Below are 25,385 nucleotides of genomic sequence, written 5' to 3'. Positions count from 1 at the left end.
TGTTGCTTATCACAAACAGAAAAGCCCTTTACTAAAGATTCTTTTATTTACATTTACATGCGATTCAGAAAATATCAATTGTCTATATGAAAAATTATCAGGAAAGGGCTAAAATGTCTTCAAGCTACCACTTTATGTAGTTGCCAATGACTCCCTCCACCAAAAAACAATCTCAGACCGCGAGTCACCTCCAAAACTCCTGTCCTCTGAAGCCCCACTAAAAATTAGGAAGTTCTGACGTGAAGGTTACTTAAATTCCCAGGATCCAGCTCCCTAAGAAAAGCGTTTCCCTTTACGCCGGCGAATTTGTCACAGAGGGAGGGGCGGTAGTCAGCCCCCCGCCAAATCCAGGGGGAGGGGCGAAGGTCAGTAGCGGCTTCCTAAGGCTTGTACGACCTCGCCTGGCCTGCCACTCAAGTCCCGAACTTTTGTAGTACTGGTTAAAGTTTCACTTTGACCCGCCTCCATCACTCACCTGATTAGATGTTTATGAGTCAAAAGGCGGGGTCATGGGGTGTCGAGATTTTATTGGTTGAGACATATGCCTGTTAGCGCAGTGCCGCCCCATGTTTCCTGGAGCTCTCTTTAATGGCTCCTTACCTCGTTCATCTTCAAGGCTTCTCTCTTAGTACTGGTTTGGGGATCCGCCTTTCCAATCCTTCATTCGAACTCGTTGGAGATAGAGCCCCTAAAGACCCGCCTTTCTCCAGAGGATTGGCGGATGAATGCACATATAGCCCACCCTCGACGGTAGGCGGGTAATCGTGCTATTGGCTGAAGCCCCTGCCCCGGGGCTAGGAGGAGGAGGAGGGGCAGGAGGGTTTGGTTGAGCTGCAGCTGTTTGTCTGTTGGACACAGGCTCGGGCCCGACGGGGGAGACGGAGCCCCAGGTACCGAGCTGATGGAGCCCACAAGGGCGGAGGCACCCGGGAGATGAGAGCTGCCTGGCCTGAGAGAGGAGGCGGGTGTGGGCCTAAGCGAGGCGTTAGAGTGGCCCACTAGAGAGGGGAGAAGGGGGCCGGCCCCAGCAGGCCTAATGGGGGCGCTGAGGAGGGGATCGGGCGGGCTGGGAGCCCGAAGTTGGGGAGGCTCCTGGGTGCTGGGGGTCGGGTGCGGGAGGCCCAGAACCTCTGTGAGGGCAGCCGCAGGCCTCATTACCCATTAAGCAGTGCTGAAGAGGGAGGAGCTGGGGAAAGGGACGGGGCTGCGGGTGAGGTAAGCCCATTTGCCGGGAGGTGAGGAGGGGTCAACCCTGACGCCCGGCTCGGAGGGTAACCGAGGCTGATTTGTGTAATTGGAAGGCCTGAGAAGGGTTGGTTCTTAGCTGGGTGAGAGGCATTATTTTCAGGGAAAGTGGCTATTGTAAAGAGAACTGAGGGTGCACCGCTAGTGTCGAGTCGAGAGGGATTTGGGCTCACTGAGGGAGAACTGAGGCATTACTGATCTAGAAAACCAACGTAGTTTGAGCAAATGGAAGGAGAGCCTGGTGTCAGTTTGGGGAGCTTCTGGGAATGTGTTCAAGGGTGGGCTGGAGACTCTGGGTCTTGGAAGTACTGACTCTTTTTGTTCTTTAGTGCTCAGATGTGGTAATCTGAATTTTTTTCTTTCCTTTTTTTTTTTTTTTTTGGTACTCCCAGGGTAGGAGATAAGACAAATGTAAACTTTTTTTCCCCCCTGACTGTTGGGCTGCTCCACCAAACAGCCCTTACTCTTTCTCTTGGCTTTTTAGCTGGTTTAGAATGTAGTCTGTTTCTTCTGTTTCATATCTTGTGAAAGAGCTAAGAAGTTGGATTTGGGGGATGTTTTTATCTGTTGCTTTCCCATTTAATAATGTGGCCTATACCGAATAGTATATTTTTTACCTAGAAGTGGGGAATGATTCATTGTCTGCATGGAAAGGGGCTTTGAGCCTCCCAGCCATCAAAAGATCTTTTGATCATAGTTGGTGAAACTTTTGAGAGACTTAGATTTGGGTATTTCCCAGGCAGGTAATGGAGTTAACCAGTCCGGGAACTGTGAGGTGATATCACTGAGGAAGAGATTTGGGAAAGAGAAATTCCATTCCAGAAGGTTGGCATCACCTCTTGTTCTTTGTCTACTTCTTCAGGAGCCCAGGAATGCAATTAAAAAGTTGGGTCAAATGGTGAGGTATTTTATGAAGATGGATTACTAAGGCAAAGAAGTAGAGTGTCACCTCCCAGCCCCCTGGCTTTTTTTCCTTTTCTTTTTGCTGTACTGGGGTTTAGCTCAGGGATACTCCACAGTTGGGCTACATCCCCAACTCTTTTTATATTTTATTTGGAGATAGGGTCTGGCTAAGTTGCTGAGGCTGGCCTGCAACTTGTGATCCTCCTGACTCTACCTCCCAAGTAGCTGGGAATTTAGGCACACACTACTGCACCCAGTCCATATATTTTTAATGGTCTGCTGACCTTTTAGTCTCCTATAGATTGGAGCCTATGGATTTTCCCTTTGGGTACTTCCCCATCTTTCCCTTCTATACCAGTATATCTTATCACTACATTTTTTTTAATTACCAAAGTAATATATACATATCTTAAAATATTTAAGTGCTATGAAGTATCAAAAATGTAAATTCTCCCACACATTATATTTCATTTAGGAAGGTCAGAGATCAGAGACAGCAGATCAGACTAATCTTTGTTTTGGGGATTTACCACCTAAGCAATTCTGTTTTCATGTTCTCACTAAATTCTTTTTTTTTTTTTTTTCTTCTCACTAAATTCTGTTCTCATTCTTTCTAGTTTTCCCTTCTTGGATGATACTTTTATTTATTGTGCTCCTTTCACAGTTCATTTTATCTTCTATCCAATTCAGATAAGCAGAGGGTTGTACTGCTTGTTTGCATCATTGGGTTATCATTTTTCTTTCTTCCATATAAATACACAGGCCAGTTGTGCATTGGGTATCCATGCCCAAATAGATGGACAAAGTATTTTTCCTCTTTTTAGGGAAGGAAAGAAATCTGAAGGTTAATCATTTTTTTTTTCCCCTGGGGTTATTATTGTCATCTCTGCTACAAAGTGAAGCATTTGAGATTTCTGTCCTGGTATTCTTTGTATGTGGGCAGTATTTAACTGTCCCTTATCTCAGAAGATGGTGATGATTGCCTAAGAGGCTTTGGTATTTGACTTTCTATAGTGACCTGAGAAGTTCCCAAGTTTCTCTGGATTTGAAATTGGTTTCCTTAGATTCAGTACAGCTGAATGATACCACATTAATAATTGAATTTGACCTTACTAGCTTTAGAAGGCTTCTAATACGTTCAACCTTTTTACACTACCCAGTGGAAACCTCAGTTATTCCCCTACCACCATCACAGAACTTTTCTCACCTGAAAAACCAGTCCTAGAGAAAACTAGGGGTATGTGTGTGTATTAATCCTCTGTAGTCCTTGTCACTTATTAAACTTTGGTGGTATCCTGTTCTGTATGTTTCCCTTCCTCCCACCATCTTCTTAATCAGAGATTACTTTTAAGAAAGGTTCTGGGGTAGGGGGATTGCTCCATGGTAGAGTGCTTGCTTAGCATTTGAGAAGCCTTGGGTTGAATCTCAGCACCCAAAAAGAAAGAAAAGGTATGCAATTGCTCAAATTTAAAATGTAAATAGCACATAATCCCTAAAAATATTCTCCCATTGGCTTGTTCATCTTAAGAAAGTTAATGAGTGGAATTATCAATGTGGACTTTCAAACAAAAATATGTTTGGAGAAGAGGGTTTTTCTCTTGCCCTTGATCATATCTCAATCTTTTAATGCTTACTTTTCCTGAGAACAAGGATTACTCTTCTATAGTTTGTTTGTGTGTATTAATATGAATTTGACTTCTGAGAAGAAGGCATGCAGTAGAAGCAAGCATACAGCCCACTCCCTAATCCTAAAGCATTTCTGATTGGAAAGTAACCAAAATATGAGACCGTGAACTTAAAATAAGGAAATGCACCAGTCCTTTGGGAGAAAGGGTACCATAAAACCCTACACATTATATTCTTCTCAAGAGTGTTTTAGGAAAGATTTAGTCATTGACTGTGAACAGTAACTAAGCTGAATAAGGAGCCACCCAGCTAAGCAGATTTCTGGGACAGGCTGTAGCTTCAGTTTAGGGGTAGTGGGTACCTTTTCAAAGTGTCTCCTGGCTCTGTGGTGGTATGAATTTCTTTATAAAACTTACTTATCAAGTCCAGGAATTAATAGAGGTAATGACTCAAAGCTTTTTAACTACTTAACATCAATCTTTAAAACAGGGAATTTTGTTTTTAGGCACAACCACTTCAGTGTTAGGGTGAGAGTGCCACATACTGGTTGTGATTAGGCCATCTGAGACATGGTAACAGGAAAAGCAGTTAACCCATGTGAGTTACAACAGTACCTTTGTGGGCTGGGTCCCAAGGGGGCCCCCCATTCAAGGGAGATCACAAAGAGTCCAGGGAGAGACCTTTCTGAGGCCTATTAAAAACATTCCCTAGCCAGGCACAGTGGTATACACCTATAATTTCAGTGAATCTAGAGTCTGAAGCAAGTACTGCAAATTTGAAGCCAGGCTTGGCAAGACCCTGTTGCAAAATAAAGTTTTTTTAAAAGGTGGAGAGGGGCTGGGGATGTATCTTGGGTAGAATGTGCCCAGGTTTAATCCTTAGTCCTGGGGGGAAAAAATCCCAAACAAAACCGAGTGAGATCTATTTAGATGTCACAATAGGGGAGTGAAGCAGGATTTCTTTGGTCCTTACAAGCAATTTAGGGAGCATTTAATCAGCACCTACGAGGGACCAGGCATTGTACTCTACTCTGAAGAGTCATGATATCAAAAAATACTCCTACTTTGTGAGCAGTTTATAGTTTACCAGATACACAATTAACTATAATGTGATAAAGGCTATGGTAGAAATAGTCTTAACACTGTGAGACCTTGTGTGAGATACTAGAGAAAGCAATGATGAATTCTGCTGTGGTAAGAAGATAATTATGCAGTTTCACAGAGAAGTGACATTTGTTTTGGCCTTATAAGATATATTAGGATTTTGCTAGGCAGAAAAAGTAGGGAAGGGCATTCCAGCCTTTCCTAGGTCAATAACAGAGTTTGTACTACCATCTGATAAGAGATAAGTATGTGTTTTGCCTCTTGGAGAACTATAAGGGAGAGGGTGGGGGAAGTAGAAGGACTTTCATTTAAGGCATGAGTCATTGGATAGCATTGGATCAACACAGTGAAAGGTGAGTTAAGTAGCATAGTTCAAGATTTTAAGTAGCATAAATTCAAGGTTTGGGCGATTTGTATCTAAACAAAATTGGAAAGGAGAAAAAGGCATTTACTGGCTTCTGCTCTATAGTCCATGCTTAGTAAATCTCTCACATTAGTCTTAAGACCCACCAAATGATGTAAAAGTTACCAGTTCCTTCCCTATTTTCTCCCAATTGAAAATTGCTTCAATTCCAACTGTCCTGGCAGAGAATGGTTAAGACCATTTAGAGAGAGGAACTGTTAATTAATCATTCTGTCAGATGAATATGGGATGTGGGCTGGGTTTGTGGCTCAATGGTAGAGCGATCGCCTAGAACATGTGAGGCACTGGGTTCAATCCTCAGCACCACAGAAAAAATTGATAAATGGGGAGGAAAAAAAGGTATCTATCTACAACTAAATATATATATATATATATATATTTTTTTTTTTTTAAGAAGAAGAAGAATATGAGACTAAATCCTGGTTTCTAGGGAGGGCCTGGATATTCCTAATTTGTTTTTAATCCAACAGGCAGTATTTTTACCTATACTGAAGAGGCAGGAAATATCCATTCTAAATCCATGTCCCTGTCCTGGTGTCTACTTAAGAGTTTATCATTTTCTGCTTCCTTAAGAAATATATTGTTGAGCTGAGTGTGGTGGCGGGTACCTATAATCCCAGCAGCTCCTGTAATCCCAGCTGCTTTTGGAGGCAGAGGCAAGAGGATCACAAATTTGAAGCCAGCTTCAGCAATTTAGCAAGGCTCTAAGCAATCTAGTGAGAACCTCTTCCAAAATTAAAAAAAAAGGGCTGGGGATATGGCTCAAGCGGTAGCGCGCTCGCCTGGCATGCGTGCGGCCTGGGTTCGATCCTCAGCACCACATACCAACAAGAATGTTGTGTCCGCCAAGAACTGGAAAATAAATATTGAAAATTCTCTCTCTCTCTCTCTCCCTCCCCCTCTCCCCCCTCTCTCTTTAAAAAAAAAAAAAAAGGGTTGAGGTTGTATCTCAGTGGTAGAGTGCTTGCCTAGCACATGTAAAACACTGGGTTTGATCTTTAGCACCACATAAAGGTATCGTGTCCATCTGCAACTAAAAAAAAAAAAAAACTCAGTGGCTAAACTCCCCTGGGTTCAGTTCCTGGTACCAAAAAGAAATATATTGGTGCATGCCTATAATCCCAGCTATGAGGCAGAAGGATCATAAATTGGAGGCTGGGGATATAGTTCAGTGATAGAGCACTCCTGGGTTCCATCCCCAGGACCACAAGAAAAAATAAGTGATGCAGATGCACCACTTATTTTGTAAGTGTAATCCCAACTACTTGGAGGCTAGGACAAGGGGATTATATGTTTGAGACCAGCCTTGGCAATTTAGATCCTGTCTCAAACTAAAAAATTATAAGAGCTGGAAATGTAGTTCAGTGGCAGAGCACTTACTTAGCACATGGGAGACCCCGAGTTTAATCCCATCAATCTTCAGCATGAGGGTGGGATATAAAAAAGGAGAAACACTTAGTAGCTATTGATAGCTGGCTGTATTTAACACTTGGCAAATTGACTAATTTTATGTGCCTCATTTTCCTTACCTGTAAAATACAGAGACTGGACTAGATCACCTGACCTGCAGATTGATGTGAGTGTGTGTGCGCTCGCGCTTAGCCACTGAGCCAAATCTCCAGCCCTTTTTTTGTATTTTTATTTAGAGACAGGGTCTTGATGAGTTGCCTAGGGCCTTGCTAAATTGCTGAGGCTAGCTTTGACTTGATCTTCCTGCCTCAGCCTCCTCACTTGCTGGGATTATTGGTTGTGGGCCACCACACCCATCTAGATTGACTTTTTTTTTTTTTTTTTTTAAGATCGACTCTTACCTGGCTAATTGACCTTATAGGGCTGACTTTTGGGACTGGACTAGACTCTGATGACTATAGACTGGGAACTGTGTCTACTAATAGGTGATGAAATTCTTGAGGTTGTCTGTAGATTTGCCATAAGGATTTAAAGCTAACAGGTGGAAGGGGGCCTCAAGAAAAGTTTGGCTCTTGCTGGGCAGGCTAAGAAACCTTTCCTGTTATGCCTCTTTTCCAGCATTGCTTGGAGAACTGCCCACACTAAAGAACATCCTCCACCTCTACCCCACCTCAGTGGACTGACCTATGGTCAGGCCTCAAGTTTTCCTAGTTTTGGGGTTTTTAATAAGCCATTTTTGTGGAGCTGCATATCTAAGGAAAGTTAAATCTGATTTCTTGTCTTCTGAGATGAAAGGGTTGAAGGAGGAAAGTGTAACCTCCCCTTTTTTTGGCCTCAGGTTTGAAGATAATAAACATCACACTGCTTGGACTAGTTTGCTTTGGTTTTCTTTTTTGCCTTTGAATGGATCATTTGCCCATTGTTAACTCAGCAAAAAAAAAAAAAAAAGAAGTCACCACCAGAATAAGGAAGAAATCAATTGAATCTTTTATGTATTATTTCATTTCTATATTCCTGATGTTTCAAGAGTCTAGCTATTTACATTAAAAAATGATATCCTTATAAACATGATGAGATTCAAGCTCAAGGTTTACAGATGGGTATCCCATCAATTAGTATGAACAAATAAGGCAGGACAGATTTTTGAGGTTACATATTGGGGTGGGAGGTAGTCTTTTCTAATCCAGTTTTTACTAACCTCTGATGATCCAAGGTTGTTTAGTAGCAAGAAAGTTTGCTGACTGATTCTGGGCTCTGGCTTGACTTCTGAGTGTTTGGGGGTTGGTGACAAAGACTTTGCCACCCAAGTGTACCTGTAACTTTCCTATCTTCACACTCCTCTAACCCGCTACTATTTTCCCAGGCTTAGAATAATGGGTCTGGCCATGAGAATTTAATCCGTTTTAACTTCCATGTTATTATTGTGAATAGTAACATTGAGGCTTAATGTTTTGCCCTTTAGATTACATGCTTTGAAATAGATAAAAATGTGAGGGAATAAGGTGAAAAACTAGTAACTTTTCCTATGTTTCTTGAGAGTATGTCACCTGAAAAAAAAAAAAAAAACTTGTTTACTTATCATCTTTTATCTTTTTTTTTCTATTGTGTCAGTTGTTTTCTGTTTTTAAAGTTTCAACTTACGAGGGCCCATCTTATTTTCCTGAGACAGTGTATATGAAGTATCACATAAATGTATGTTTTTTGTTTTGTTTTGTTTTTTTAGATATAATTCATCTACATAGATGCTTTAAAGAAACCAAGTTTCTAGGGCTGGGAATATATACCTCAGTTGATAGAGTGCTTGCCTCACATGCACAAGGCCCTGGGTTTAATCCCCAGCATCTCTCTCTCTCTCACACACACACAAGGAAAAAAAAAAAAAAAGGAAAGCAAGTTTCTGCTTGCTTACCCATAATTGCAGCAACTAAGGAGGCTGAGGCAGGAAGATCATAAGTTTGAGGCCAGCCTCAGCAACTTTGCAAGACCCTGTCTCAAAAAATAAAAAAGACCAAGAATATAACTCAGTGGCAAAATGCCCCTGGGTTCAATCCCCAGGACAGGAAGAAGAAAAGTGAATTTCTTAAATGTACCCAGAACTTTGGAAGGGAATTCAAATTCTGCTATTTCATATTTTCACAAATCCCCTTCTTTCCCAAATATCCTTATATAAATAAGGAAGCTGAGATTCCAAAAGGCAAAGGGAGTAGCCTAAACTCACAGTAAGTTAAGTGGCAAAGCAGAGAGAAGAACTCAAGTTTGCCTGATTCCAAAGCCCTTACCAATACATGGGTTTGCTTCTGTCTAGGTTGGCTCTTCTCATTTTTGTGATTGCTCTATAACTTAAGTAACAGGGTTCGGGAATCTTCTGATCCCTGGAGAGCTATATATTCAACCTTTATCCAAATGTTACCTAGAAGTGCTTTATAGTAACCATAACCATAAGCCGTTCAGAGTCGACTTCTTTCCATTCGTATTAACCCATCTTTCATTGTCAATCCTTCCCAAAGTTTTTAAAACTTGTTGATCATAATTCGAGGTTAAAAAAACAAAACTTGTCATCATTATGTTGCTTGCCTGTAATCCCAGTGGCTTGGAAGGCTGAGACAGGAGGATTGCAGGTTAAAAGCTAGCCTCAGTAATTTAGCCAGGCTGTAAGTAACCTAGTGAGACCCTGTCTCAAAATAAAAAATAAAAAGGGATGAGGATATATCTCAGTGGTTAAGCACCTCTGGATTCAATCCTTGGTATTAAAAGTGAAAAAAGGAGTTTACATCCTGACTGTGTAAACTACACATACATATAAATGAAACACTTTCACAAAATGATTCTTATGCTTATTGTTAGCATCCCCACCCCCCACTGGGGATTGAACCCAGGGGCACTTAACCACTAAGCCACATTCCCAGCCCTTTTTTGTATTTTATTTAGAGACAGGGTCTCACTGAGTTGTGTAGGGCCTTGCTAAATTGCTGAGGCTAACCTTGAACTTGAGATCCTCCTGCTTTAGCCTCCCCATGTTGCTGGAATTACAGATGTGTGCCACTATGCTGACCTTGATATTTCTTGACCTATGTCCTTTTTTATTTTTATTCTTATTTTAAATAACATGGTACCGTGGTATATGCCTGTAATCCCAACTACATGGGAGGCTGAGGCAGGAGGATCACAATTTTGAGGCCAGCCTGGCAATTTAGTGAAAACCAGTCTTAGAAAAAGGGCTAGAGAGAGAATGCTCTGGGTTCAGTCCCCAGTACTGCAAAAATTAAAAAAAAAAAAAACAAAAAACAAACTGATGGTAACCCATCAACTGATGTCAAGGTCACTTTTGTCTTACAGCCCACAGTTTGAGAAACACTGCCCTAAAGGTTTGAAGATGGAGAACAGCTAAAGAACTGTGTTTAGCGGGATTATAGGTGTTCACCACCATGCTGGGCTTGATATTTCTTGACCTGTATTTTTGTTTTGTTTTTAATAACATAACAACATGATAGTTCAGTACAGTGATGTATGTCTGTAATCTCAGCAGCTCTAGAGGCTGAGGCAGGAGGATCGAAAATTCAAGGTTAGCCTTAGCAATTTAGTAAATTAGCAACTCAGTGAAACCTGTCTCAATAAAAGAAAAAGGATAGAGTTGTGGCTCAGTGGTACTGAGAGCTTGCCTGGCATGTGTGAGGCACTGGATTCAATCCTCAGCACCACATAAAAATAAAAAAGTGTCCATTTTATATTTATATATATATACACACACACACAAACACAAACAGAGACACATTTTTTTTTCTAAAAGAAAAAGTCCTGGGGACATAGCTCACTAGTAAAGAATCTTTGGGTTCAATCCCTGGTACCAAAAAATGTTTTTTCTTTAGACAACTATTTTTAAAAATATATTCCCTAGTTGGGCACTATGGTGCACTCTTGTTATTCCAGCAGCTCAGGAGACTGAGAAAGGGAGATCAAGAGTTCAGAGCCAACCTCAGCTATTAAACGAGACCCCAAGCAACTCAGCAAGACCCTGTTTCTAAATAAAACATAAAAAAAGGCTAGAGGTGTGACTCAGTGGTTAAGTGCCCCTGGGTTCAATCCCTAGTACAAAAAAATTTTTTTTTAATTATGTGTGTGTTGTGTGTCCCTATTTTTTAAAAAATGGATTGTTTAGAGAGGAAAAAAATTTAGAATCCATAATATATTTCTCACCTTAAACTTAACTTTTTTTGCTGGGGGTGGGGTGGGAGACTGGGGAGTTAACCAAGAGCAATTTACCATTAAACTACATCCCCTGCTCTTTTTTTTTTTTTTTTTTTTAATTTTTCATTTTGAGACAGGATCTCACTAAATTGCTGAGGCTGGCCTTGAATTTGTTTTTTTTGTTGTTGTTGTTGTTTTTTTAAGAGAGAGAGAGAGAGACAGAATTTTTTAATATTTATTTTTTAGTTTTCGGCGGACACACCATCTTTGTATGTGGTGCTGGGGATCGAACCCGGGCTGCACACATGCCAGGCGAGCGCACTACCGCTTGAGCCACATCCCCAGCCCCGCTGAATTTGTAATCCTCCTGTTTCAGGCCTCCCAAGCTGCTGGGATTACAGGTGTGTGCCATCATGCCTTGCTTAATCCTACTCTTTTCAGAAGTGACTACTGTTAATAGACAAGGGTGTGTCCTTCCATACCTTCTTCTTTTTTAATTTTTTAAGTTGTAGATGGACAGAATACCTTTATTTTATTTATTTATTTATTTTTATGTGGTGCTGGGGATCGAACCCAGTGCCTCATGCATGCTAGGCAAGCACTCTACCCCAGCCCCTTCCATACCTTTTTTTTTTACACAGAAATAGGATCTAATCTTGTGTTTTGTTTTATTTTTCCAGAGAAAACTTATAGAGAAACCAAGAATTAGGAATTTCATAAGAATATACAAACTTAATAAATTTAGCTTAATGAAAATTTTGCTATATCCTCTTTATTTTGATCATTTCATCATAAACCAATGAAAACTTAATGACAAAATGTACATGTATATCTGGATTCTCAGAACTCCTTGGCCTAGGACACTACAGAATACCCAATAGGATCATAGTGATTTCTGATATTCCTCTAAATTAGTCTACTTTGGGACTTTGAATTCTTACCTCTGTCATAATCTTCTTTAACCTTTTTGTTTTTTTCTTTTCTTTGTACCTTTTTCAGAGCCAACCTCAGCTATTTAGCGAGGCCCTAAGCAACTCAGCAAGACCCTGTCTCTAAATAAAACAAAAAAAGGCTAAGGGTGTGACTCAGTGGTTAAGTGGTTAATTTTGTACTGGGTTCAATCCCTAGTACAAAATTTTTTTAAAAAAAATTTGTGTGTGTGTGTTGTGTGTGGAATATTATTGATAACTAACATTGAACTATTAACTTAAAATCTTTTCTGGATGTAAAGAAAGCAGGGCCATTATTTAATAACAACTAGCTACTACATCTTTATGCTAAATACATCTTTCATTTAATCCCCATAGCCTATTCTATGAGGATAGTATTTTTTTCTTTCATTTTCTAGTGGAGGAAAGTAAGGCTTAGAGATGTAAAGAAATTCTTCATGTCTTATTGATACTGATTAGTAGCTCAATATTTATTGAGCATGTAGTCTATATCAAATACTTATTTAAATGAGTTCCAAAGAACTCATTTAATAATGATACAAATATCATTTAATCTTTTTTTTTTTTAAACCTGTATTTTATTTATTTATTTTTATGTGGTGCTGAGGATTGAACCCAGGGCCTTGCATGTGCTAGGTGAGCACTCTACCACTGAGCCACAACCCCAGCCCCATCATTTAATCTTTACAACCTTATGCAGTAGTTGCTTATAAAGCTGTTATCCCATTATACAGATGAGGAAACAAATGTACACGTATATTTAGCAATTTGCTCAAAGTTTCACAGCCATTAAGTAGAATCGGAAAACAAACCCAGAAAACTGGACTTAAGAGCTTTTATTCCTCTGCGTTGTCTCCTGTATGATTTTCTATCTTGGTGTCTTTAATAAATAGAATTGCTGAGATTTTTAACACTAATTTGACACGAAAGCTGCTCACTGTAGTGTTTTCCCACATATAAGAGTATGATGTCTATGAAGTCACTAGGATCAAACTTGGAAAAGAGAAAGATTAATTTGAACAAGCAAAGTATAACTCAGGTAATACTTGTGTTTTGGAAAGAGGTTTTTGTGTGTTCTGCCCATGCTAACTCCTCTTGGAATTTCATAGCTCCCTTACATTCCCCTCAGAGTCAGTATGATGAGTTTTTTTTGTTTGTTTGTTTTTTGTAGATGTAGATGGACAGCATGCCTTTATTTTATTTGTTTATTTTTATGTGGTGCTGAGGATGGAATCCGGCTGGCTGGGTTAGATTCTCAGCACCTCTCAAATGCAAGCCAAGTGCTCTGCCACTAAGCTAGCGCCCTAGCCCCCTATGATGAATTGGAATGGTTGATTAGAATTTAAAAGCCCCAACTTTTCTCTCTACCTGCCCCCCCCTGCCAACACCAACTTTCTTAGCCCCCTTGAAAGGTAGACAAGTTGATTCAAGAGTACTCTTTCTTTAAACATTGATTACTTAAAGACATCCTCTGTCTGTATCACCCCCTAGAGACTCCTACATATGTTTAAAAGGTATACTTTGCTTCTAGTTTGGAGAGCTACAACTGTTAGTCCCCTTTGGTGTGGAGGGTAATCTAATCCCTAGGCACCAGCAGACAGCTGCAAATTGTCAGTAGGTGAAGCTTACTGACTCGGATCTGATAGATTTTCAGATTCAGAGAGGTGGCAGAAACAGAGTTGATACCAAATGTGATCTGTTGGTTGTGTTTCTGTCCTTACCTATGACCAGAAATGAGAAAGGAAATTGCCTGGTAATAGGACAGACCCTGGGGCTGGCGATGTGGCTCAAGTGGTAGTGCACTCACCTGGCATGCATGCAGCCCGGGTTTGATCCTCAGCACCACATACAAAGATATTGTGTCCGCTGAAAACTAAAAAATAAATATTAAAATTATCTCTCTCAAAAAAAAAAAAGGACGGACCCTGGTTAGATCTCTCTCTCTCCCTGTTTTTTTTTTTTTTTTTTGGTACCAGGGATTAAACTCGGGGGGGGGGGGGGGCACTCATCGCCGAACCACATCCCAAGCATTATTTTGTATTTTATTGAAGCAGGGTCTCACTGACTTGCTTAGCACCTCATTTTTGCCAAGAGTGGCTTTGAATTCTCCATTCTCCTGCCTCAGCCTCCCAAGCTGCTGGGGTTACAGGCATGTGCCACTGTGCCTGACTTAGATCTTTTCTTTTTTTTCTTTTTAAAATATTTTTAAGTTGTAGATGGACACAGTACCTTTATTTTATTTTTATGTGGTGCTGAGGATGGAACCCAGTGCCCCACACGTGCAAGGCATGCGCTCTACCACTGAGCCACAACCCCAGCCCCTGACTTAGATCTTTTTTTTTTTTTTTTTTTAGAGAGAGTGAGAGAGGAGAGAGAGAGAATTTTTAATATTTATTTTTTAGTTCTCGGCGGACACAACATCTTTATTGGTATGTGGTGCTGAGGATTGAACCCGGGCCGCACACATGCCAAGCGAGCGCGCTACCGCTTGAGCCACATCCCCAGCCCCTGACTTAGATCTTAATAAATGACTTTGCAAAAAGACTGTTCATATGTGAAGGATACAGAACCAGAAACTACCTTTCTACCCTTAGGAGGGGTGACTTTTAACCCACTCCTAGAGTAGAATCTCTTATTTTGAGAGCTAGAATAAAGCACAACATCACAATACCAAGAAGCTGCTGGGAATCCTGTGAGTGGGTCTGGATATTGTTTTAAAAAAAACTTTGTGAAGACCTGGTGGAGAAATAATGGGGGATTAAAATCTCAGTTTTCAGTTCTTCCATTTCAGCTCCCTTGGCAGTTGGAGACTTTGTGGTTGAGCAAACTATTTCAAAAGCAGTTCTTATTTTACTGTCTCCACTCTTAGCACTGAATTTCAGAGCTGCCTAGGTCCTTCTCAGAGGTATAGTCTTTTAGTAGTGGATGATTACAAGAGCTAACCTCTCATAGGTGAAAAAAAAGATTCTGAATTTTCTCTAAAAAGTGATTGCAACTGCAATCTGCGTCTAATTTTACTCACTTTTTTTCTTGCAGGACTGTTGAAGCCTGGAAGTCCCCTCCCCTTTCCCCTCCCCCCTCTGCCGCTTTGTGGCATCCCCCTCCCTCTGCCCTTTCCCATTCTCATAATCTGGCCATGACTAGCAGAAGCACAGCCAGGCCCAATGGGCAGCCTCAAACCAGCAAAATATGCCAGTTCAAATTGGTCCTGCTGGGGGAATCTGCAGTGGGGAAATCTAGCCTGGTGTTACGTTTTGTCAAAGGACAGTTCCATGAGTACCAGGAGAGTACTATTGGAGGTAAGTACCTCAGGGAAAGAAGCTCAAAGCTTGGTAAGACTTTTGAATAGGAGATCTAGGACCTGATTGTGGAACTGTTCCTCTCATTCCCCCAGGAATGAAAACTAAGAAAAGCAGGCTGGGGGAATATAGCTCAGTGGTAGAATACTTGCCTAGCATGCATGAGGCTCTGGGTTTAATCCTCAGTATTGCTTTAAAAAAAAAAATTGTCAAAATGCCAAAAATCAGGTATTTGTTCATCCTTTCATTTTCTAGGAGAACATCTCATTTTGTCTTTTTTTATTTTTTAAATTTATTTTTTTATTTTGAGATGGGGTCTCACTAAGCTGCTAAGGCTGACCTCAGACTTTGACCCTCCTGGCATAGCCTCCCAAGTAGCTGGTATTACGAGCATATGCAACTGCAACTGGCTCCTCAATATCATCTTAATCCCATGAAATTCAGCTGAGTGTCATCTTAAGCAAATAAAAGTTGGTTTGGAGCAGTGAGTCATAATTCAAGATGTATGTCATATGCCAGGCTTGGTGGCACATGCCTGTAATCCCAGTGGTTCTAGAGGCTGAGGTAGGAGGATCTCAAGTTCAAAGCCATCCTCAGCAAAAACTGAGGCATTAAGCAACTCAGTGAGACCCTATCTCTAAATAAAATACAAAATAGCGCTGGGGATGTGGCTCAATGGTTGAGTGCCCCTGAGTTCAATCTGTGATACCACTGCCCCCCCCCCCAAAAAAAAAGATGTGTATCAGTATTATGTAGGAGTGGTGGCACACATCCGTAATACCAGCTATTCAGTATACTGAGACATGAGGATCACAAGTTCTAGGCCAGCCTGGACAAGTTAGAGACCCTGTCTCAAAAAATTAAAAGGATTGTTGGTATATCTCAATAGTAGAGCACCCGTGAGTTCAATCCCTAGTATGGGATAGTGGGTTGGGTGGACTAACCTGGGAGTATTTTTTACCTATGTGTGTTTAGGTATACCCTAAATCTACTGATTAATATTGGAGGTAGGGTGAAATTGGTTGTAGCAGCACAGACAAGTGTTTGGAGAAGTTCTTTAGGTGATCTGATGTACATATCTGATCAGATAGAGGCTGGAATATAAAAGGGCATCTGCCTTTTTTACCTTTACTACTATCTCCCTGCTAATAAGCCAAAATAAGGTACTAATTCAATAAAGGATCTTTTATGAGAATTCCCATATTACTCTGTCCTCTTCTCACTAATCACCTTGGAAATGTGGTTTTCCTGGACATGTACCAGATTACATGAGAAAACAATAGCCAAATAATATTAATAATGATGGGATCTGCCATTAATTCTAATTCTTTTTTTTTAAATTATCTATAATAATAATTTGTCAGTGGACCTTTATTTATAAGCAGTTCTAAGAATCTAACCCAGTGCCTCACACATGCTAGGCAAGCGCTCTACCACTAAGCCACAATCACAATTCTAATTCTTTTTTGTTGTTGTTGTTTTGTAGTTGTAGATGAACAGGATGCCTTTATTTTATTTGATTTTTTTTTTTTAAGTGGTGCTAAGGATTGAACCCAGTGCCTCACACATGTAAGTCAAGCACTCTGCCACTGAGATACAGTCCCAGCCCCAATTCTAATTAATTCTTTCTTTTTTTTTTTTTTTTAAATATTCTTTAGTTTTTAGGTGGACACAGTATCTTTATTTCACATTTATGTGGTGCTGAGAACCGAACCTAGTGCGTCACGCACACTAGGCGAACGCACTACCACTTGAGCCACATCCCCAGCCCTAATTCTTTCTTTCTTTTTTAAATGTTTTTTTTTAATATTTATTTTTTAGTTGTAGTTGGACACAATATCTTTATTGTATTTATTTGTTTTTATGTGGTATGGAGGATCGAACCCAGGACCTTGCACATGCTAGGCAAAAGTGCTCTGCCACTGAGCCACAACCCCAGTCCTAATTCTTTTTTTTTTTTTTTAAGTTTTAGGTAGATACAATATCTTATTTTACATTTATGTGGTGCTGAGGATCGAACCCAGTGCCTTGTGCATGCTAAGCGAGCGCTCTACCATATTTTTTAAAAAATATTTTTAGTATTAGATAATGCCTTTATTTATTTGTTTTTATGCAGTGCTGAGGATTGAACCCAGTGCCTCACACAAGCTAGGCAAGTGCTCTACCACTGAGCCACAACCCCACCTCCTCTAATTAATTCATGATGTGACTTTTATCTGAAGCTTATTATCCCTCCCATTATTTGTTATACACTTATTTTGGTTAGAAGAGGGTTGACTGGTATAATTGCAGTGATCCTTTCTCCCCTCCATAGTTTTCAATTTGCACCCACCAGCCAGAAAAACTTTTGGCAGAAAGGACTTGGCTAAAGGCAGTCTTAATCCTGGCTCCAGGATTTATTTGAATGTGAGAACTCTAAACCTTTTCCTGTAGCTGAGTGACATGGGTAATGACTAGCCTTAGATGGAGAATGGAGAAATACTCTGAAGGTGGGCGGGATATTCCCTTTCATCCTCCCACTTACAACTTCTTCCCCTCTATTCTCTAATCCATAGCGGCCTTCCTTACCCAGTCCGTTTGTCTAGATGACACAACTGTCAAGTTTGAGATCTGGGACACAGCTGGGCAGGAGCGATACCACAGCTTAGCTCCCATGTACTACAGGGGTGCCCAAGCTGCAATTGTGGTTTATGATATTACTAATCAGGTAAGTGGGCTAAGAAGACAGTCCTTACTTTTGTTTATAGGAATTAAATTAGTTGGGGGAATGGAAATTGGTTCTTGAAATAGCAAAAATAAGAATACAAATTATACTTCCAAGTGCTGAGAAGACTGAGGTCAAGAATTATCAGAGACCTATGGTTTCAGTGAGGGAAACACACCTAGAAGAGGTGAGTTGTGAGACCAGATTTTGAAGGTGATGGTTGTTGATTGGCAGCCATTGCAGCCCATACATTCTCTTCCTCATGCTTTCCTAGGAAACTTTTGCCAGGGCGAAGACATGGGTAAAGGAGCTACAGCGACAGGCCAGTCCTAGCATCGTTATTGCCCTGGCAGGGAACAAAGCAGACCTGGCTAACAAGCGCATGGTGGAGTATGAAGTAAGAGGGCCCATAGAATCCCTCTCGAACACATTCCCTCGGTACCTGGGACCTCTTTTCCAAACTAACACTCTGAAAATCTCATCTGAAGACATTCATTGTCTCATTCCCTAGTTGAACACCAAGTTAATACAGCTGGGAAGTGAGTGGCTCAGTGGTAGAATGCTTGCCTAGCATGTACAAGGCCCTGGGTTTGATCCCCAGCATAAAGAAAACACAATAATAATAAAATCAATATTAGCATTTCCTCTCCCCCTACCCAAAATATAAAAAATAAAAATACACCAACATTGTGACCCTAATTACAGCCAAGTGATTTTTAGAGGATTCAGAAGGAAATATCAGAGGGATAGAGAAGTACCAGCTGTTGGGTACCAATGTGAAAACAGGAAGGAGGGGGCAATTAAATTTGAGGTAAGGGGACTATTCAAGTGTCAGAATCCAAAGCCCCCACCATCTTACTTGCTTCTCTATAATTAAGATCCTGACATCTGTTTGTTCAACTGAGTGGTCATGGGTTTATCTTAAGGGAGTCATCACTAAATTATGAGTCTAGGGCCACCTGGCAGAAACGGGGCATTAATTAAGGGAGGGACACTGCCTAATTCTGGTGCTACATGTGAGTAAAAAAAGCAATACTTAGCAAGTGCAATGACCCACTCCTATAATCCCAGTGACTAGGGAAGCTGAGGCAGGAGGACCACAAATTCAAGGCCAGCTTAGACAACTTAGCAAGACCCTGTCTCAAAATAAAAAGGACTGAGGATATAGCTCAGTGATAGAACACCCCAGGTTAAATCCCCAGTACCCCTCACAAAAAAAGAAAAAAAGCAATACTTATTTCCTCTCTGCATTCTGAACACCAATCACTCATCCTTCCAGGAGGCCCAAGCATATGCAGATGACAACAGCTTATTGTTTATGGAGACTTCAGCCAAGACAGCTATGAACGTGAATGATCTCTTCCTGGCAATAGGTAAAGTCAGACCACCCTGAGGTTTTCCTATCTTTCCTTTGTCTATAGGTAAAAATCATCACTGACCCAAATCAAGAATAGGTGGAAATGTCTGCTTTTGTAAAAACTTTAGGTATGGGACTGGGGGTATAGCTTAGTGGTAAAGTGCTTGCCTAGGAGCACGAGGACCTGTTTGATCCCCAGCATCACAAAAGAATAAAATGAAAAAACTTAAAAATACTTTAACTTTCTGTTGTAATCTCCATCTTTTGACTGCAGCTTTAGCTCCCTTGTGTTCAATGTACTTTGCAAATAGTGAACTCTCCCCTCTTCAGGACATTTCTTTTAATCTCTCTTTTCCCTCTATTTTTCCTGTACCCAATAGCCTGTGTTTGTTTGTATGTGTGAATGGGGTAAATAAAATCTACTTTGTTCCTTTCTCTTTTTTTCTTTAGCTAAGAAGTTGCCAAAGAGCGAACCCCAGAATCTGGGAGGTACAGCAGGCCGAAGTCGGGGTGTGGATCTCCATGAGCCTTCCCAGCAGAACAAGAGCCAGTGTTGTAGCAACTGAGGGGTGGCTAGCAGCAAACGAGTATGGAGCTAGCACGAGAGCTAAGAAATAACCTCCATCCCCACCCCTCAGCACACAGCCCCTACGGTAACAGCACACTGAGCCCTGGCTCCCAAGGGCTGCCTCCTGACAGCTCCGTCATGGCACTTTTTAACGCTTCAGCAACCAACACCAGGCAGCTGTTGCCACTGGCCTCCTACCCCCTACTCTGGGGTTTAGGGGTCATATCTCCCCAGGACTTAACTTCCAAAACAAACATTCTTCACTTTGTATTATAGGTGCAAGACAGTGATCTGATCTTTCCTCCTCCTCCTCCCCCTTGTTCTTTCCCATATTTGCAGAAAACATTTTTGTCTCCTTCTCCCTTCTACTTTTGATCAGTCCCTGTTTTTCATCCTCTTTTCTTCCTCTCCCCAGGATGGAGAAGGTAGTGAATCCATGAACTGGAGGGAGATTTCTAGTTTAGTCATATTAATGGCCCTGGGGAAGAGTAAAAGCTCAGAGCAAGAGGGAGTAAGGAAACATTTCCTTTTTGTTTTTATGGTTGGAGTTTCTCGTGTTTGAAAACATTGCAGCATACATTAGTTGGCCCTGTGGAGGGTGTTCCTAGATAGAGGTGAGAATAGAGAGGCAAGCTCTCAGGTACCACGTGGGAGTCATATTGTTAGCTAATTGGACAAAGTGGAGGTGATGTGGCTCTGGAACTCTTCCAAGGCCCAGTTTCCTCACACCCAGCCTATTAGGTAGCTTCTCCCCTAGAGTGGGGACTAGACCCTAGAGTCCTCCAAAGAATCTTCACTGGTTGCCTGCATCTTTGGCTCTGCTGTGATCTAATTGGAGGAGTTTCTGACACCTATCCTCTGATTTATACATATGCATTTTCCCCCATTCCTCTGGCCTTTAGATGGCCTCAGCCCTAGCCACCATATCCCCCTGCAGTTTGCACTTTAATTAATGGTAGTTCAGTCGGGATACTTGTTTTATGGGAGTTTTGATTGATTTACCTGCCCTCCCTCCTTTTTAAGTAAATGGAATCTGAAGTATATGAGGTTTGGGGAGGGGCTTTAGAGAACAGAACCAGTGGCAGCTACTCAAGCCCAGTCTCCACTGCTGGCTTCCTCCAACTCTTGATTCTTAACCTATATTCTTGCCAACCTAGTTCGTGAGTATAGGTTTGCCTTTCCTGGAGAATTAACTGAGCAGTTGGGGAGTGGCCTCAGAGTAGCATAGGCCAAAGTAGGGGAGTAAGAGAGGTCAGAAAAAAGGGAGTAGTTTTATATCCTTTCCCAGGGTTCACATTCAATTTGCTATCCATTACCATGTCTTTTCTACTTCCTTGTAAATAGGTATAATCTTTATTCTCACTATACACGTCTGTTCTATCCCCTGCCTCCCATCAGGATCCCTTTTCTCCTTTGTTAGTATCTTGAGTTTAGTTCCTCCATCCTTATCTCCATACCTACCCTCCCCAACCAATAGTTTAATCCACATACCACTAGGGGCTAGTACCACAGAGGCCTGGTTATGGTCCCTTCATATCATACCACCTGTTCCTATGGACAGGAAGTGACTAGCACTGAATGTGCCTCACAGCTGTCTCACATCATCAGAGGACCTTGGTCTTTTCTAAACTCTAATGTCTCTTCACATCCCTCATCAGGTGTTTTAGATGTCTGTGGGAAGCCATCAAGGCAAGGGAGAACTCTAAGTTCTTTCTTGTTCTGGCCTAGAGTTTTGGAGAAATTTTGGGGAAAAAAACACAGGAAAAGCCACGAGTGTCCCAGGCCAGCTGAGAAACCAGGAAGCTGAGAATCTGTAGGACCCAGCTTAGATTCTTCCACTTAGGCCTCAATTCCCTTCCTTTTCCAGGGGCAGCCTTAGTTCCCAAGGCCCTGAAACAACATACATTTCCCTTTCCTTCCCAGAAACCATTAGCCTCCCCACTCCCTACAAGTACCCAGTGCATCCTTTTTACAAGTGGAAGAACTAGAATGGCTCCCCAAGTCTCTTAGAATGAAATTCTTTGTATGGTTTTCCTCATGGAATAGGAGTGAAGATGTTTCATTGCCTTGGGGCTGGGAAACCATTTCCCCAGGCTTCTCTCCTCCTTCACCCCCTTAGGAATCAGTATTGGCCTTAGCTTCTGGGCCTGTCTGCCTTCTTCTACTCCTACCAGCTCTTCTGCCCTCCTTTGAGCTCTATTGGACTTGGGCCTCTTAGTTTTTTATTTCTGAGCTCTTCATTTTCTTTCCTTCTGATCAGTTTTTTTGTTTTGTTTTATTTTGTTCATTTTAGGGATGAGGGGGGTCTCTCTCTCTCTCTTTTTTTCCCCTCCAAAGAAAGCATTTGTCTTTCTTTCCCTTTCTTCTTCTCCCAACATAACAATCGTGGTAACAGAATGCGACTGCTGATTTACCGATGTATTTAATGTAAGTAAAAAAGGAAAAAAAAAAAAAAAAAGCGCATCGGAGTGTTGGATTGTTTTTTTCCTGTTTGTCTTCCTGTTTCTAGAAATTTGGAAGAAAGGGCATACAACTGTTTATTGAATCAGAACCATACATTCCATGGCTAAAGATGTAGCTCAGTGATTAAGTGTTTGCCTAGCATGCTTGAAGCTCTGGGTTTGATTCTCAGGTACTAGGAAAAAGAAAAACATACCTTCTTCTGTACCTTGGTACTTATTCCCTTTAATCTTTTCTTGAACAGTGAAGAATCCAATTTAGAAAATAGCTCTTTTATTGCTGTTGAATCACCCCTATTCAAAGAGGGTGATAGATAGTTTATCAAATCTGAACCTGTTTTATCTTTCAGGTTCTCTTAACAGAATGTATATAAGTATGTTGCCAGCTCAGTGGTGCATCCACAATCCCAGCAACTCAGGAGGCTGAGACAAGAGGAGCACAAGTTTGGGGCCAGCCTTAGTAATTTAGTGAGACCCTGTCTCAAAGTAAAATTTAAAAATAGCTGGGAGGTAGCTTACTATTGAAGTGTTCCTAAGTTAAATCCCCAGCACCACTGGGGGAAAAAAAAAAAAAGGATGTATATATGTATGGAGATGTGGTCTATGAATCTCTTGATTCATTGATGTGATTGGAAGAATTCTCTATTTATAAATCCTTTGAAGTAATAGGCAGAAATGTATGTGCATTTTTCTAGGATGCATTACTACGTTAATTTATCAAAGAGGTCCATGATCTACAGGTTTAGAAAAAACTAAGCATGCTGGCACATGCCTATAATCCCTACTACTCAAGAGGCTAAGGCCAGCCTGGGCACTATAGCAAAACTAAGTCTCAAAGAAGAAAATTTAAAAAAAGAAATTACTGAATTAGCTTTTCTTTTCGTTCGTTTTTTCTTTTGTGGAACAAGAATTGAACCCAGCGGTGTTCTACCACTGACCTATATCCCCAGGTCTTTTTTATATTTTGAGATGGGGTCTCATTAAGTTGCTACAACTGGCCTCAAATTTGGAATCCTGCCTCAGCCTCACAAACTGCTGGGATTATAAGCATGCCTACCACACCTGGCCTGAATTAGCTTTTTTGATTGCTCATGTAGCTTCCACCCTAACAGGAAAATTTTTCTGCTTTTGACTCCTACTGTACTCCTGAAGCCCTTCAGTCTATCACAATTTAAAGGGGGTGGGGGCAGGGTGAGGAGGAATAAAACAGAAAAGATTAGATTGGTTGGTTGGTGTTTGCAGGAAGAGTTTTACATTCCAAAGAGTCTTAAGGAGTACTGGTGCCAAATAGACTTCATTCCAGTTCCATCTCTGCCAACTTACCAGCTGTGGCCTTGATCAAGTTACTTAGTGCTCTCTTCCTCAGTTTCTTTATCTGTAAAAAGGAATAAAAGTGAAGTTAAAAAGTAATTTGTGGACAGGTGTGGTGGTACATGCCTCTAATCTCAGCTTCTTGGGAGGCTGAGGCAGAAGGATCACAAATTCAAGGCCAGACTTTGAATTTGAATTTGCTCAGCAATTTTTCGAGACTCTTTCTCAAAAAAGAGTTGAGGAAGTGGCTCAATGCAGAGCACTTGCGTAACATGTGCAAGGCCCTGGGTTCAATCCCCAGTGTTGGGGTAGGGTAGGGGGTTGGATCATGTTGGGCTGGGGATATAGATTAATGGTACTGCACTTGTCTAGCATTGGAGGAGCTCTAAGCTCGATAGTAAAGAAGTATGTGTCACACAAGTAGGTGTAGGAAGTGCATTTCCCTAAAATTGAACCTTTTTTATAATTTTTTATTAGTACATTATAGTCATACATAGTAGTGGGGGTTTGTGTGACATTCATATGTGCACTTAACAAGGCCTTTTTAAAAAATATTTTTAGGGGCTGGGATTGTGGCTCAGTGGTAGAGCTCTCGTTTAGCATGTGCGAGGCTCTGGGTTCGATCCTCAGCACCACATAAAAATAAACAAAGGTATTGTGTCCAGCTACTTCTAAAAACTAAATATTTTAAAAATATATGTTTATAGTTGTAGGTGGATATAATACCTTTATTTATTTATTTTTATGTGGTGCTGAGGATCCAACTCAGTGCCTCACACATGCTAAATGAGAGCTCTACCACTGAGCTACAACGCTGGCCCGTGCTTTTTTTTTTTTTTTTTTTTCCTTCCCTTAAACAACTATTAGAATAGGTCTGACTTCAGGTCTCTCCAATGATTTAATTATTCACAGGTTGGAAATCTTTCCATTTCCAAAATCTTTTTATAAGAGTGTCTTCACTGTCATTTTCCCTTTCTGTTTGTTAATACAGCCTCCAACCACAAACCAGAGTCCATGATTCCTGGTAAAAAACTCTAGTGGAGAGCAGAAAGGGAAATGATCTTCCAAATTTAATCAAATCTTCACTTAAAACTGATTAAGATTAACCCTCTGATCTCTAGAGGGCAGTGTTGGATACGTTTGTTCAAGGCTCAGGAACTAGGTTTGACAAAATTTCAATCCCGCGCAAATGTTAAAAGGGTATAACAAATTTATTCTAGTGTCCTTCACATTGAAGTAAGAGACTATAATATTCGTACTTTGGGGCCACTGTCTCGTTAAGGGGTGATGATTTTTAAAAACTACGCAAAATTTAAAAGATGCTATTCCTTGTTGGCTCCATACATTTAACTAGAAAATTCAATTATTCCAAGGAATCTCGACGTCTTGGAACCACTATTCTAGGCTTCATTTCTGCTGTCATTCTTGGATATAAGAGAATTAGGCGACTGACCTTGTTTTCCCTAAAAGACAAACAGGGCTGTCGTAGTTGCAATACGAACGCTTGTCAAAATTAGTAGAGACGGAACTCAGCGCCGGGAGACTAGCTGGATCCGGAGGCCTCCAGGGGAACTTCGGTCTCTGCCCAGACCTTCCAGCTGGGGAAGCGGGGCGTCTCAGTCTTCCCATCTTTCAGCTCAATCTTTGGATCCCTCATCCCCTTCCACTGGGTTCCGGACATCGGCGAGGGTCCCTTCCTTGCCCATCGGAGCTGTAATCTACTCAAGTCAACGGCTGTGCAGCAGAAGTGGAAACAACATCGCCAGCTCAGTCCCGAGCCCTCGTGGCGCGCCGCCTCCCTTGGCCGGCGTCCAGCAAGCGGACCTGGAGGCTGGGAGGCG

At 41.2% G+C, this 25,385-nt stretch overlaps 1 protein-coding gene and 1 long non-coding RNA gene across 4 annotated transcripts; one reads left to right on the top strand and one right to left on the bottom strand.

Annotated features, from left to right (window-relative positions):
* The first annotated feature begins 601 nt into the window (after window positions 1–601).
* Rab5b (RAB5B, member RAS oncogene family) lies at window positions 602–21,515 on the top strand. 3 transcript variants are annotated; one of them, XM_026398292.2, is made up of 7 exons: window positions 806–890; window positions 1,985–2,070; window positions 14,883–15,145; window positions 17,701–17,852; window positions 18,124–18,246; window positions 19,129–19,222; window positions 19,657–21,515. In XM_026398292.2, exons 3-7 carry the CDS (start codon window positions 14,983–14,985, stop codon window positions 19,770–19,772), a joined length of 648 nt encoding a protein of 215 aa, XP_026254077.1. In that variant the 5' UTR covers window positions 806–890; window positions 1,985–2,070; window positions 14,883–14,982; the 3' UTR covers window positions 19,773–21,515. The 3 variants fall into 3 exon arrangements, with proteins under 3 accessions (XP_026254075.1, XP_026254076.1, XP_026254077.1); XM_026398290.2 differs by lacking the exons at window positions 806–890; window positions 1,985–2,070 and adding an exon at window positions 602–750; XM_026398291.2 differs by lacking the exon at window positions 1,985–2,070 and having other exon boundaries at window positions 785–890.
* Window positions 13,513–25,385, bottom strand: LOC144254791 (uncharacterized). Its single transcript, XR_013343588.1, has 3 exons — window positions 24,998–25,385; window positions 23,557–23,608; window positions 13,513–13,719 (listed from the first exon to the last, which is right to left on the bottom strand). It is a non-coding gene; the product is annotated as an uncharacterized LOC144254791 (long non-coding RNA).

The sequence above is a fragment of the Urocitellus parryii genome, chromosome 5 (genome assembly GCF_045843805.1).
Source record: "Urocitellus parryii isolate mUroPar1 chromosome 5, mUroPar1.hap1, whole genome shotgun sequence".
In the NCBI taxonomy this organism is placed as follows: Eukaryota; Metazoa; Chordata; class Mammalia; order Rodentia; family Sciuridae; genus Urocitellus; species Urocitellus parryii.
The sequence above is the reverse complement of the archived record's forward strand: the minus strand, read 5'-3'. Positions and strand labels throughout refer to the sequence as shown.

What these genes read in the sequence shown, in the direction of transcription:
- Rab5b (XM_026398290.2), top strand. Translation starts at nt 722, where the DNA reads ATGAATGCACATATAGCCCACCCTCGACG. An exon ending in CCAGGAGAGTACTATTGGAG is followed by an intron (nt 15,146 to 17,700) that starts GTAAGTACCTCA and finishes TCTAATCCATAG; the next exon opens with CGGCCTTCCTTACCCAGTCC. An exon ending in TGATCTCTTCCTGGCAATAG is followed by an intron (nt 19,223 to 19,656) that starts GTAAAGTCAGAC and finishes TTTTTTCTTTAG; the next exon opens with CTAAGAAGTTGCCAAAGAGC.